At 40.4% G+C, this 13,812-nt stretch overlaps 1 protein-coding gene across 4 annotated transcripts in view; it reads left to right on the top strand.

Moving 5' to 3' along the window:
• cadm2a (cell adhesion molecule 2a) overlaps nt 1–13,812 on the top strand; it is a 196,998-nt gene that overhangs the window by 118,837 nt on the left and 64,349 nt on the right. For 3 of the 4 annotated variants that reach the window (XM_067494437.1, XM_067494438.1, XM_067494435.1), the window contains one exon: nt 12,593–12,619. The exons of the other annotated variant lie outside the window; for it this stretch is intronic. In XM_067494437.1, the coding sequence (XP_067350538.1) occupies nt 12,595–12,619 (25 nt within the window). In that variant the 5' untranslated portion in view covers nt 12,593–12,594. The remainder of the gene's footprint in view (nt 1–12,592; nt 12,620–13,812) is intronic. 4 annotated transcript variants of the gene reach the window in all.

The raw sequence follows: 13,812 nt of genomic DNA, 5'->3' as shown, positions 1-13,812 counted from the left end.
AGAAACTAGACTGCGCTTTTCTCCCAATTGTTTGTGTCTGTATCCTTTGTTTTTGTCTTTCATGTGAATTTAAGTCATCTCTATAGACGTCCTGGACACTTTCATGAAAACCAATTTATGAATCATGCACACTACTAAATTGCAATGAATCCTTAACAATTATACAAGCCACACACAAATAGGGTTAGCCATTTTCTTCTGCATCTCCTCCCCCTTTTCTATCTCCCTCCGGTCTTCTATTGCCCCCACAGAAACTAGACGGAACATGGTGTTTTGTTGATTATTTTTAATAAAACAAATGGAAAAGGGAAGCTGCAGATATGGGCATACTGTAGAAGACATAAGGATTCAGGACAAAAGACTCAAAACTGCATGGACTTGAAGGTAGGATGAATCCATGTATGTCTTAAAGCCATTTTTTTTCTCTCATCTTTTATAGCTTTATGTCAAGTGTACTGCTGCCCACTGTGACAGGCTGCCATACTGATGCCCTAGAGGTTGCCTAATGCCCTCACACGCGCGCACACACACACACACACACACACACACACACACACACACACACACACACACACACACACACACACACACACACACACACACATATATATGATGCCATATATATGTGTGTGTGTGTGTGTTTGATGCCATATATATACATACAAACACACACACACCTCATTTAGTGGAAGTGGGCACACAGCTTTTTGCTTCATTAGGTTGCACAGCTTTTCAATCAGTCCCAGTGGTTTTGAAAAAAAAAATCGTAACAGGTTTGCGATGACTGAAGCTTTAACAATCACAGGCCCCGTTTGATCCCAACTGGTCCCTTGAGGGTAAAGCTCAATGGTCATCTTCCTACAGAGACACAGTGGCCACTTTGCCAATTTAGTATCATTCTAACCTTTGTAATGCAACACAACACAAACATGGATTTGTTCGCTAACCTTTGAATAATTCAGCTTGTGCATAGCTATGTGTTCCTTTCCAGTGAGGATAAAAGATTCCCTCCTCAACATGATCTCCAACTAACAGTAAGGATAAAGCCACCGAATAGAAAATCCCACAGAAATATACAAAAATCTATATATTTGAATAAAGCAAAGACATGATGCTGAATAAAACATTGCTGCCTCATAATTCCTTATCCTGTAGGAAGCTGACCTCTGCACAGGGTAAAAAATGATGCTTGCATTATCTGAAAGTTTTCCTTGGAAATCTCCTGTCCCTTCACCCTGTGACAAATCGCTGGAGATTACAGGTTGGTGACCAGGCATACACATCCACTTCAAAGCTTTGTCTGTAGGAAGCCATTTGTTACCCCCAAGGCATCTATCACAATATATGTTCGCCTTCTAAACTATTCATTTGAAGAAGCCGTGGTAACACAAAGTATCTGCTGAGTTATAGGCTGTACCTGGACTGTCCATCATCCAATGGCAGTACCTTTTTTTATACTGGTGTGTGTGGATGTGTGTGTTTGCATTCAGCTGCATCCACCATCCTATAGAAATTCCTGTTTGACGTTTCTTGTTGTTGAGATTCATTAGTTCGATATCTCTTGGGTGTTCTGCGGAAATTGAAATGTGCTTCAGGAGCCCTGGGGGAATTTCTTTAAAGCTTTAAATGGCAAAATTATATTGTATGTGCTGTGTGCATGTTACTGTGTGTGTGTGTGTGTGTGTATGTGCGCACACACACACACACACACACACACACATATATTTATATATTTTGCATTCTGAAATAAAACAAGAAAGAAACCAGAGTGCACATAAACTGTTAGCATGAGGCTTAATGGGCGAAGAAAAAACCTAACTATAGTTGGAAAATTGAAAGAAACCGTGCAATGGGCCAAGATGCACAAACGGTGGACTTATATGTTTTAGGTGTTTGGATCCAAGTGAAAAACGTGTCAAATGCAAAATTCATGAAAAGATGATAGCTGCCTGCTTTACACAGTCAGTGAAGCATGGAGGTGGAAACTTGATGATCTGGGGATGCTTTAGCAATAGCAGAGCGGGTGATCTGCATGTGTGCAAGGCATCTTCGCTCAGCATGGATGCCACTCCAAACTGACGAGACATGTCATTCCCTCTGGGTAACAACTGGAGATAACTTTATTATCTGGAACACTGCCCTACCAGCACAGCAGACTTTTGGGAAGTGCTACATAAGGCCTGGGAGGAAATAACACCTGAATATCTGTAAAAATGGATCAGTAGAACAACATACATTTGTCCATTATTGCTGCAAATGGCGTTATTTGTTTGATGAACGTAAAGTTTAACATGCAAATTCAAACTGACTGTTTGTAAATGGACCACAAAATGAAGAAAACAACAATTAATATTCAAGCATATTTTAGCAAACATCTGATTGAATAAAAGATGATAAAAATATAGGGGCAGGGTGTATGTAGGCGTATATATAGTTCCAGACTAGTCAAAGTCAAAGCCCCTCAGACAATCCAATCACAACAGCATAGTGCAACATGCTAGAATGCAGGGCATACATGGAATGCAATAACCAAGAGGCAAACATAGTGTACAGACATAAACATCTGTGCAAATTATGGGCTGGAAGTTCCAAGATCAAAAATGGACACATCTCTAAAGGGGGTTGAAAAAGACCAAGATCCTGTAGGACTTACACATACAAACGGACAAAGTGGACATGGCCAACCAATCAGACATAATAGTGATATATGTGTCAATCTCAAGTGATAGCAACATCGTGTAAAAAAAGAACACGAGAAGCTCCAAAAATACAGAGGGCTGAACGAAGAGTCAGAAAAGATGTGGAAGGTGAAGGCACAAGTGGTGCTCGTGGTAATTGGAACATTGCGGGCTGTGACACCCAAACTGGTTGAGTGGCTCTAGCATATTCCATTAACAAAATCTCTGTCCAGAAGAGTGCAGTCCTAGGAAAAGCTACTTTTTATCAATTTTGTCATGTTGCAGCCTGATGCTACAATCGTTCAATACAATCGTATTTTTTTCTCATTAATCCACACTCAGTGCTCCAAAATGACAAAGTGAAAACACAATTTTAGAAATTGAAAAGAAAAAAGTGTGAAATTTCACACGTACATAAGTATTCAAACCCTTAGCTCAGTACTTTATTGAAGCACCCCTGGCAGGAATTGCAAGTGTGCTGCAACAAGGTTCGCACAACTGGATTTTCTGCCTTTCGTCATTGCAAATATCTGAAGCTCTTCTAGGTTGGATTGCGACTGTTGGTGAACAGCCCTTTTGAGGTTTCTCCAGAGATGTTTAATAGGGTTCAAGTCAGGGCTCTGGCTGGGCCACTCCAGAGACTTGTCCCTAAGCCACTCCTGTGCTGTCTTAGCTGTGTGCTTAGGATTGTTGTCATTTTGGAAGCTGAACCTTTGGCTCAGTCTGAGCTCCCAGTCCCTGCTACTGACAAACCGCCACAGAGCATGATGCTGTCACCACCATGCTTTACTGTAGGCATGGTACGTAGGCAGATGATGAGTGGTGCCTGGTTTCCATCAAACCAGAGAATCTTGTTCCTCACAGTCTGAGGCTCCTTCAGGTGTTAATTGGCAAACTCCAAGTGGGCTTCTGCCTAACCACTCTGTCATGAAGCTCAGATCAGTAGATGGCTGCAGTCAAGTTGTCATCCTGGAACTTTGTCCTATCTCCTCACAGCATCTCTCGAGCTCAGTCAGAGTGAACCAGCGGTTCTTGATCATCTGTCCTACTAAGGCCTCTCTCCCCAAATTGCTCAGTTTGGCCAGGCACCCAGCTCTAAGAGTCCTTATTTATCAAACATCTTCCATTTAAAAAATTAAGAAGGCCACTGTGCTCTTGAAAACCTGCAGTGCAGCAGAATATTTTTTGCCTTCCCCATAGTTTCTGAGCTCTGCATTCAGTTCCTTTGTCCTCGTGGCTTTCGTTCTGATGCAGTACGCAATGTCTGCTGTGAGGCCATCTATAGGGAGGTGTGTGCCTTTCCAAATCATGTCCAATAAGTTTACGTTACCACAGGTGGAATCCAGTCAAGGTGTAGAGACATCTCAGTTCAAGAGAATGGGAGGCACCTGAGCAAAATTTTATGTGTTTTTGAAAAGATCTGAATACTGAATATGTGGTATTTCAATTTTCCTTTTTTCATCAATTTGCAAACATTTCTAAAATTCAGTTTTCACTCTGCCATTATGGGGGTACTGAGTGCAGAATAATGACAAAAAAGGAATTTGAATGATTGTAGTATCAGGTTGCAACATAACAAAACTGAAGGCGGTCTGAACATTTTCTGAATATATAACATCAGTTATGCCAGTGGATAGAAGATTTTGGTGATAGATTGCCTTAACACAGTCTTGTGGGTGTCTTACAAGGATTAATGAGATGTGTTGAGTAAAATATAAATATAAACTGATAATGTCTAAATTGTTCTAATGGTCAAATTGAAGTTGGCGCTTTGTTTTATTTTATTCTATGTGGGAAGGTTTAGCTGTTTATCAGGCCACTGCCTGTAAAATAAGACAAAGTCATCTGTGTCATCTATTGGAGATATGCTACTCCTGACTGTTGACGATGATAAAGTACACAATGCTGAGCAGCCAGTAACGAGTCAGGCTTACAACATAAGCTTATGACAGAAAATGTACTTCTCTGGCAAACAAAACTACATACAGTATAATTCAGTAACTGAAATTGTTAATTCCAATCACAAGAATAATTGCTTTATAAACAATTACCATGTAGAGTGGGCGGCCAGTTGACAGGCTGCAAACTGTGGCTATAAATAAGTCCAAATGAAAATGAGGCAGATGCCCTTTGTTACAGGTGTCACACAGTGTGTTGACACAGTGCACAAAATACAGTACAACTTGTGGGTTTAGCTGTCTTTCAAAGCCTACAGGTTTAAAAGCAAGCTACTGTTTTTTTCTTTTTAAATATTTAATAAAACATATTTTTTTCCATCTGGGATGTCAAATCTTTGATGTTTAATATCTCAGAACTGTGCTCCATCCAGATAAAACTGATAGTTCCAAGCTCACCATTTGTCTAGTAGTGTCCCAGTTAATTAAAATGATATATGAAACTACTCTAACCATGGGGATAAGATCAGTACCGGATTTCGTGAAGTACATACTGCATAGTGTCACTTGTTTCTGCTGCATGCGTGGGATGGCATGATGTATGGTGGTGCGTGTGTGCTCTCTGTGAATTAAACCTGTAAGATATGATAATGCATTACATGTTTTGTTACGCAGAGTGAGCACTTTTTGCATGGAAATGTAGTGTATTATTTGTTGTTGTAGCGTATACGCGTGTGTTTTTGTAGTTGTGCATGATGTGACCTTTCCTATAGAACAGCCGTAAAGTCTATGAAATGACAAAGAATTGTGAACCGAAATGTCCTGACATTAAAACCACCAGGCCACTGTCACTAAGTTTTCTTTTTTATATATATTAACTGTGTATTGTGTTAAGACTGTAGTATATGCACTGCTAGAATGCAATGAGGATACAGCTGCAGTATCCTCAATTTGAAAAGCACAGCCTAAAAAAGGATTAAGGTCAATATGGACGACTAGTAATTATTATTCCAGAAATTGTAGGTTTTTTAAATTCTCTGACAGACCTAACCATAAATTACTATTAATTATTACTAGATTGTAGTGGTGTATGGCTATTCAAATTAAATTGTTGTGTGATTTGTAGTTTGGTGCAGAGAAATTGTCTGCATCTGCAGATGCAGAAGTGTCATGTCATATTCAGTCATTTTGGACACAGGGTTTAAACAAATGTTGTTTAAAAATTTTCCGTCTCACCGACCTTTTGCCCAGAAGGTCATATAGCGCAAAAGTTGTACCAAAGCATCTGCTGCAGCACTCATGCTTGATGTGTGAAGATTTAGATCCAGTGGGGGCCACTTAACAGTAACTATTTAAATATTTTATTCATGTTTTATTTAAGTTAATGTTGTTTCATAAATTTCATAGGAAATTACTTATGAAATCCAGTTTTTTATCTAGTATTTTCTTCCATTACTTTACTGAAAATAAAGAACAATGACTATAAAAGTTGAAGAAAGCAGAAAATTGTCAATGCCCACCCAGAGCATGGGCCTCTCACCTTCTCAGCCAGGTGTTTCCAGTTACACCCAGGTATTTAATATTTAATACATTGTCTTGGACAGCATCTTCCCTGAAACAAACCAGTCTTTGCCTTAGCCACTTCAGGGACCAGTGGACCCCAAAATCCAGGGGGCCACGGCCGAATTAAAGTCTGTTTCATTGGTGCACAACCCCTAGGACGTTCGCTCTATTGGGTCAGAGAAAAAGCAGAAAATATTCTACACCTCACTGGGCCAACAGAACCCAAGGGTATGATCCTGCCTAAATAAGCTCCAAGTGTACATTGGCACAACACGGGAATACACCTCACAAAGTGGGCATGCAGCAGCCCTCCAGCAAAGAAAAAAAAGTCAAAGTTACCACATACCTCAAATGGAAATGTACAAAAGAACATGGCGAAGCCCATTAGGTCGGAACTGTCTTATGTGGAGGAGTCCAATGGAAACCACTGAGTGAGTGGCTGCCATCATTACCAAGAGGTGCAAGACTGACAGTACTTCACCACATGATGAGAAGCAATGTACTGCAAGAGGGATAAAATTAGGGATGTCCCATTACCAATGTGTCCCAGACAGAGTACGAGTATTTACATTTGAGTACTTGCTGAAAACGAGTACCGAAGTGCTAAACCTGTCTTCCGCCAAAACAAGAATGGTGGCAAACAACCCGAGGAGCTTCCGCTGAAAAAGACAAGCAAAAGAATAAAAAAGATAAAGCACAGATTTGGGTAAAGTCCTGGATGGACTGTGGAGTCTACATAGTAATATGGAGGTAAAATAACCATGTAAACAAAAGCAAACGTGGCAAATCCTGCAGGAACTGACTCTTCTCTGGTAAGAGAGTTATTAATGAAGCGAAGAGAATCCAGTGCCTCATGGAGCACTTTTCTGGCTGCAGCCAGCACTGGCTCCATGTTGGGGAGAGGGTCAGATAGGGAAACGCCTGGAGAGAGGTTAGATGCAGAGGGCAGCCTCACATGAGTCCACATCCAGAGGCCCAGGTGGTTACAGTATCCCTGAACTGCTAAACCTTCTCGACGCAGATCATATAAAAACTCCGCCTAGGGCACTTCAGGGGGCAGCTGCTTGCTGTAGAGGCATGACACCTTGGGTGCTTACGCAATGCCGCCATTCTCAGCCCCCAAGCAGCCGGCCCAGTGTAGGAGAAGATCATATCCGAAGATGTAGCCAGTGCTGCATTTAGCAGAGATGTGGGTCTTGCAAGTCTCTTGCCAGGAAGTAATTGTTCAGTCTTTTGTTGTATCCTTGACAATGAGGCTTTCGGTCTGACTGAAGGAAAGAAAATGAAGAATCTGTTTTTTTGTTTGTTTGATTTTTTAAGCGCATAGAAAGTTGCAAAAGAGTTCCTACTTTCATTTGTTGTGAATAATGTGAGTGAGGCTGCTGAGCAGGGAGAGTTTGGGTGGTTCTGTTTAGCTCATTCCACTATTGTGGGACCACTGAGCTGAAAAGTTTTGTTTGGGATCTTTGTCTGTGTAGTAAAGCGAGACCCAAAGCATTTGTTTGGCAGAGCGCAGTGGGTGGGAAAGATTGTAAATGTGGATAAGGGAGTTCAGGTAGTCAGGTGTTGTTGAGTTGACCACTCTGTAGCTGAAAGTCCGAGCTAAGCCACTCCAGATCAGTACCAGAGATGCTCAAGTCAGAGAGTGTGGACAGGAGGATCGCGTGATTCAGCATGTCAAAGGCTGCATATAGCTTGAGTAGGATTAAGACACAAAACTCAGTCGCAGCTTTTGCAGCTTGCAGAGATTCCATAACTGTCAGAAATGCTGTTTCTGTGAAAGGACCACTCTTTAAGCCAGACGGGTTGACATCACGGTGGTTCTTAGAAAGGAAATTGGGAATTGATCGAAAACTGCTCATCCAAGAGTCTTGGCCAGAAATGGAAGAAGAAAGAGTGGTATGTAATTCTCAACAAGGGGGGGGTTGACTTTTTACAGTGGGGTAATCCCGGCCTCAGTAAATGTAGTAGGAAAGGTGCCTGGTATAGGCCTCGTATAATGATTTGTGTAATGTCTGGGATTAGTGTGGGTGCAGTTGCTTGAAGGAAAGTGAAGGGGATGGGATCCAGGAAACAGGTGGTGGGATGGTTTGAGAGAAGGTGGGTGAATGTGTCATCCCTGGTCAGAGTGGAAAACCAGGAGAGTTGGCACTGACTATATAATTTGCATCTTATACTCTAATACTTATATTAGCGTATCATTGTGTTTATTAGCCAAATAAACCCAAGAAGGAGATGGTCTGATTAGGTGAAGGCTTAAATTTATTATGCTCCACTTTACTGTAGTGACACGTGCCTCAACCTTCCTCCCCTGTTATGTCAACCATGACAAACAAAGATCTGGCACCTGATGATGGCCTGCAGCACCCACCAAGAGGTGGAAAGGGGCTTTAGTAGCCCACATACACAGTCCATTTAGTGGTGATAGAAGCACATAGTTTGATCTACACCAACATTCACTTAATTAAACATTAAAACATTTTGGATTGTCTGTCAGGTTGTAAACAGTATTTTTTTTAAAAAACTATTTGTACATATGTTAATACAAAGGTGGACTAAAACTTAAAAGAAACAAAAGCTCTGATTGCCTGGTATAACTTACATATGGTGATGGTAAGTGACAAAATGTGGTTATTTTTCAGCATGAAAATAATCCCATAAAACGATAAAAACTAGTGTAGACCAGTGTGGAGGAAACAAATGTTACGAAGTGTGTGCATGTGTGATCAACATGAGTGCATCTTGCTTTTTTGAGTGTTCGGCTTCCATGAACAGATGATTCTGCCATGGACAGGGTTTGTATGTGTAATTGTGTTAAGGAGTGGAAATCAAATATGCTAGATTAAATGACAAAACAAACAGATGTGTGCGCCCCCCCCCCTCCCCCTCGTAATGTGAGAAAACAAGGACGTGGTAGACAGATCTAATAAAGCAGGCAGTGTGGTGGCAATAAGCTGAGTTAAGTAAGCTTGATTCCATCTATTAACACTGTTTACCATCTCCTTTATTACCCTGAGATGAATTGCGGCCCTTAGCAAAAGCTATGCTAAATCAAATAAGATTTAAATACATTTGCTGCTAAATCAAACGAGATTTACATACATTTGCCTGTATTCATTCATAGCTATTTTCATGCTGACGATTCTCCGGAAATCAAAGTAGTGTAGGGCTTTCAATGGGTATGTGTCACAAATGTATATTTCCCTGAATGTTTTTATGCTTGTGTGTATGCGTGGCTGATGGCTCCATATACAGCCGAGTCATAAGGTGACAAAGCGTGTGTTAAGGTTTTACAGCAATCTGCTCACCGGAGGAATATTGGTCGGATTCCAAGGGCCTGAAGTACATCAAACATACGGCAAAACAGCTGCTGCCGTACGAAAGATAAGCTAAACTCTTCATCATGCCATGTGACAGCTCAGAGAGCCACGCTGCACACATCGATCTCCATAGGCTTTTCAGTGCACGTCAAACTCTGAATCTATCTGCCACTGTGAAAAAGGTAGCCCGAGGGAGGGAAGAAATACAAAAGGAAAGAGAAGGAAATGGGTACGGAAACGGTTAATACTGGGGTATTGTGAATTTGAAAAGCAGGTGAGAGAAACTCCTGAATGAGCGTAAACTGAAAAAAGAACGACGACGAAGGGAAAGAAGCTGTAAACAGGAAGGATGTTGCAAGAGAACACATGTCCTCCCAGGAGACTTATAACCTGAGGGAACACTATGATCACTGCTATGTTTGTATGCCTGTATGTGCGCATGTGTGTCAACAGTAGGTGGTGTCTGTATGAACTATCACACGGTTTATTTATGATGGCTCCCCACTGACAGTTGCAGAGATGGAGAAAATGCTTTACAACTCAGAGCTTTTCGGTTCAACGTACAGGAACTCACATTAAAAAATAAAGTCTGTTTACACACAATGCTTATACTAACAGCTTTAAGCATGGCTTTGGTACACACTTGGTTTAGATGCATCCAAAAACTATGAATTTATATTTGTGGTGTGACACATTAACCACCAAGTATTTCTTATTAGATTTGAGGATCACACTTCTGTAATATAGATTTGTACTATTTGTTGGCTACAGGACAGATAAAAGATCTTTCTTTTATTACCACTGGACTCAGGTTTTTATAGTGAAGGCAAATGGAACAGTCATTAGACATTCAATTAATATTTGCACACTCAAAAACACACACACACTCTCGGAAGCCAGGTTTTGTATGCATCTTTAGTGGATTCTGTCTAATCAGGAGTATTGACAAGACATGAGAGGTGGCCATCGTGTAACTGATTCAGAATACTCCGCTCATGCCATGGTAAAATGGGGAAATAAGACATTAGAATGAAAAGTGTTTTATTCAATTTAAGCTTGCCAGGACGTACCGAATTGTTGTGTTGGTTGCCTGGTAACTGTAATACTGGGAGATACAAGTGCAGAGGGTGCAGAGAATAAGACTCCCACCATTTTTCTCTTTTCTTCACTTTGTGTCTTCTCTCACTCTCTCTCTCACTCCCTCCTTCTAGTTGTGTATATATTCAGCTGTTTTTATGAGTGAATGGCTGTACAAACATATACGTTCCGTCTCTCTTGTCCTGGACGTCTTTTTTTTTCCATGGATATTGACTCAGAGAGATCACAGAGCCACAGTTGTGACAGGAAGCTCATACTTTGACAGCAGGGATGAAAGGCAAGAATTTAGCGAGGTCAGACTTTGCTGAGGGAATATTTCACAAACCCATCAGTCTCATGTAGAAAGTCGTGTTGGTAGAGATGTGACATTAGCTGCTCTGTTTGTCTGTTGGCTTCGCTCCCTCTTGACCAGTCACACAGCAGAAAGTTGTGAAATTTACACTGGCTGCCTGTGTGTATGTGTAAAAGAGAAACAGTGCAGCTCTGTACTCAACACTTTTTCCCATATATGATTTCTTTTTTTACATTTTCTTTTCATTTTATTCCACTTTCATTCGTCCCATGGGCTATGCCACCGAAGATACTGTAATGCTGCAGCCCAAAAATGTGTGGAAATTAAATTTGAAAATTAAATTATAGGAAATTATCAGTTTTACTCTTTCACTTTCTCACTTCCTCGCTGTCTATCTTGCACCAAGGCAAGCTGTGAAATAGTACTAACAAAACATATTCATCTCCATCAGCCAGTGAAAACTGGTTATCAGAATTTAATGGCAAAACAGTGTGTGTGTGTAAGAGTTGAAAGAGTGGTCAGACTTTCTAACAGCTGGTTTATATTTCTGGACATGTTTCAAGGATTACTTTTTGCTCACTTTCTGACAGTAAATTGAAACGTATTTACAGTACGTTGATCACCAGAAATGAAAACATCTGTACTTGCAGGGTACAAGGAGAGTGATTTATAAATCTGTAACTTGGAAAAAAACAAAAAACAAAACAATAATTTTTATAGCCTGCAGACTCGGCACCCGCGGTTAAGATTCTCTTTGTTCTTCCTCTCTCGTTATTTTTTAGGCATTGTCTTCAAGAGCTGCACAGGTTTTCAGGCTCACTGGAGGCATTCCAATAGATCCATCAATTTGGCAAAGCAGTGTGTGTGAAGCATAAGAGTCATTCCCCCGGGAAACACACGTAAATGCACAGACATGTGCATGCTAATAGACGACCTGTGTTGTTCGTTTGGCTCTCTTCTGAGCTTTTTGCCAACAGGATGTCTTAGAGGTGATGCTGTTGTTGTTGCTTAGGTCCTCTGCATTATTGTTCCCTTTGTTTTTATGCTCGACTACTGTATATATTTGGTTTGTATGGTTTTCACAGAGCTGTTCACTGAAGCCTCCAATATTATGGCATATACTCTGCCAGACGACAGTCCTGTCTGTGCGTCCCCTCACTGATTACAGTGCTGTCATTCACAACATAATATGATTGTGCACTACTAGTGTGTGCATGCATGCATACTCTGCACTGAGCACACGCACACACAGACACACAAACAATTACACAATCGTGTCCATATAAAACACACCTCATATAGAAAACACTAAAAAGCATGGCCACTACATGGTCTATTTTTCCATTTTCATAAAAATTCCACTTGCAGTGAAGCACTGCATTCACTAACCAACAACGTGATATCTACAGTATCCCCGTGTCCTTATGGGTCTTGCAAGCTCATTAGAAAGCAATGCACTACCTTGCATGGTCTAGATGGTGTGATGTGACTAATTAAAAGATGCCACACTTTAAGGTCTCAGTTTGCTGAAGAGCTAAATCAGGACATTTGCTTTCAGGGTTGAACAATCGAGAAGTCTCAGCACTCATGATTGACATTCAAGATAAAGGAAACACTGTTTCTGCATGTACATGACAGATACAAACACTGTTCTTACAGCTTGCTAATCAGATGTTTTGTCCTTGTCTTTTCTGTTTTCTGGTGTCTGCCTCTTTTGCTGTCCATTCAACAACTTGGGGATTCCAGTGATGACTTTAAAAAGCAAAGTTCGAGGTGAGTTCTGTCTGCTTTTCTAAAGGTAGTATAAGAGTAATGTAAGGGAAACTTAATTCCAATTCTAATTGAACACAGTAATTAATGTTTATGTTTTAGTCTGGTTTTGCATACTGTATTTCCATGGCCATGGGATATCTTTTCTTTTTTCTTTTTTTTCTACACAGTAATTTTTAATTTTCGTTTCAGCTTAAATACACTGTTTTAATGGGATTGTCATTGTGTTTCGGTAAACACACATGGAAAATAATGGAAAAACTTACACATACAAAATGGTTTGCTTGGGATTAGAATCTGTGTTTTTTTTTTAGCTGTAGCACTTAAACATAAAGCTCATTTTAGTGCCCTATTTGCTAATATACTATATTTGTAACAATACTCTCATAACCACTAAATGAACCTTGAAGGTTTATAGGATTAAAAGGTAATTATTTAATTGTGTGACTCTTACCACCACTGAGAGACACTGAATAGGTCACAGTAAATTACTATGAAAATCGTCTCTATCATTTACTCTGTCTGCAAGATGGCAGCAAGTATGGATGATAGATCAGTAAGAGCCAGAGAGTGTTGATTTGAGAGGAGATAACCTGATTTCATTCAGCTGCATGCTTCAGTAAATATGCCTCTCAAAAACTAGAAATTTAGTCAACCACAAATATAATCGCCTTCTGTTTAGTTTCCACATTTGGCTAATGATAAGGAGAATAAGTCTCAAACACATTCACTTCCCAAGTAGAGATGCAATAATAAGTCAAATGAGCAGATAAGCATCAGCTCTGGGATGGGGGTGTGGGCATAAATAATAAAACAGGCTGTATGTATGTACAAATATATATTATTGCATATATTATTGATTAATATGATACTTGACGCACAATTAGTTATTTCAAATGTTTATTCAATGCTAAAAGAACATTTGTGCTGAATGTACATTATTACTGTAATTGCTCTAGGATTAAATATAATTTCAATGTAAGGAGATGCAAACTTAACCCTAAACCTAAAAAAATAATGTTGCTTATTCAGTGTCTCTGGGCCTACAAGGTGAACCCCTAACAGCCCCTTCCCCTCCCCAGCTGTGCAGTGCTGGTCCAAGCCCGGTAGAAATTGGGGAGGGTTGCGTCGGGAAGGGCACGCGGACATGCGGACAATGATACGCTGTGGCAACCCTGAACTCAAGGGATAAGCCG

Source organism: Channa argus, chromosome 24 (genome assembly GCF_033026475.1).
Source record: "Channa argus isolate prfri chromosome 24, Channa argus male v1.0, whole genome shotgun sequence".
Taxonomy (NCBI): domain Eukaryota; kingdom Metazoa; phylum Chordata; class Actinopteri; order Anabantiformes; family Channidae; genus Channa; species Channa argus.
The sequence above is the reverse complement of the archived record's forward strand: the minus strand, read 5'-3'. Positions and strand labels throughout refer to the sequence as shown.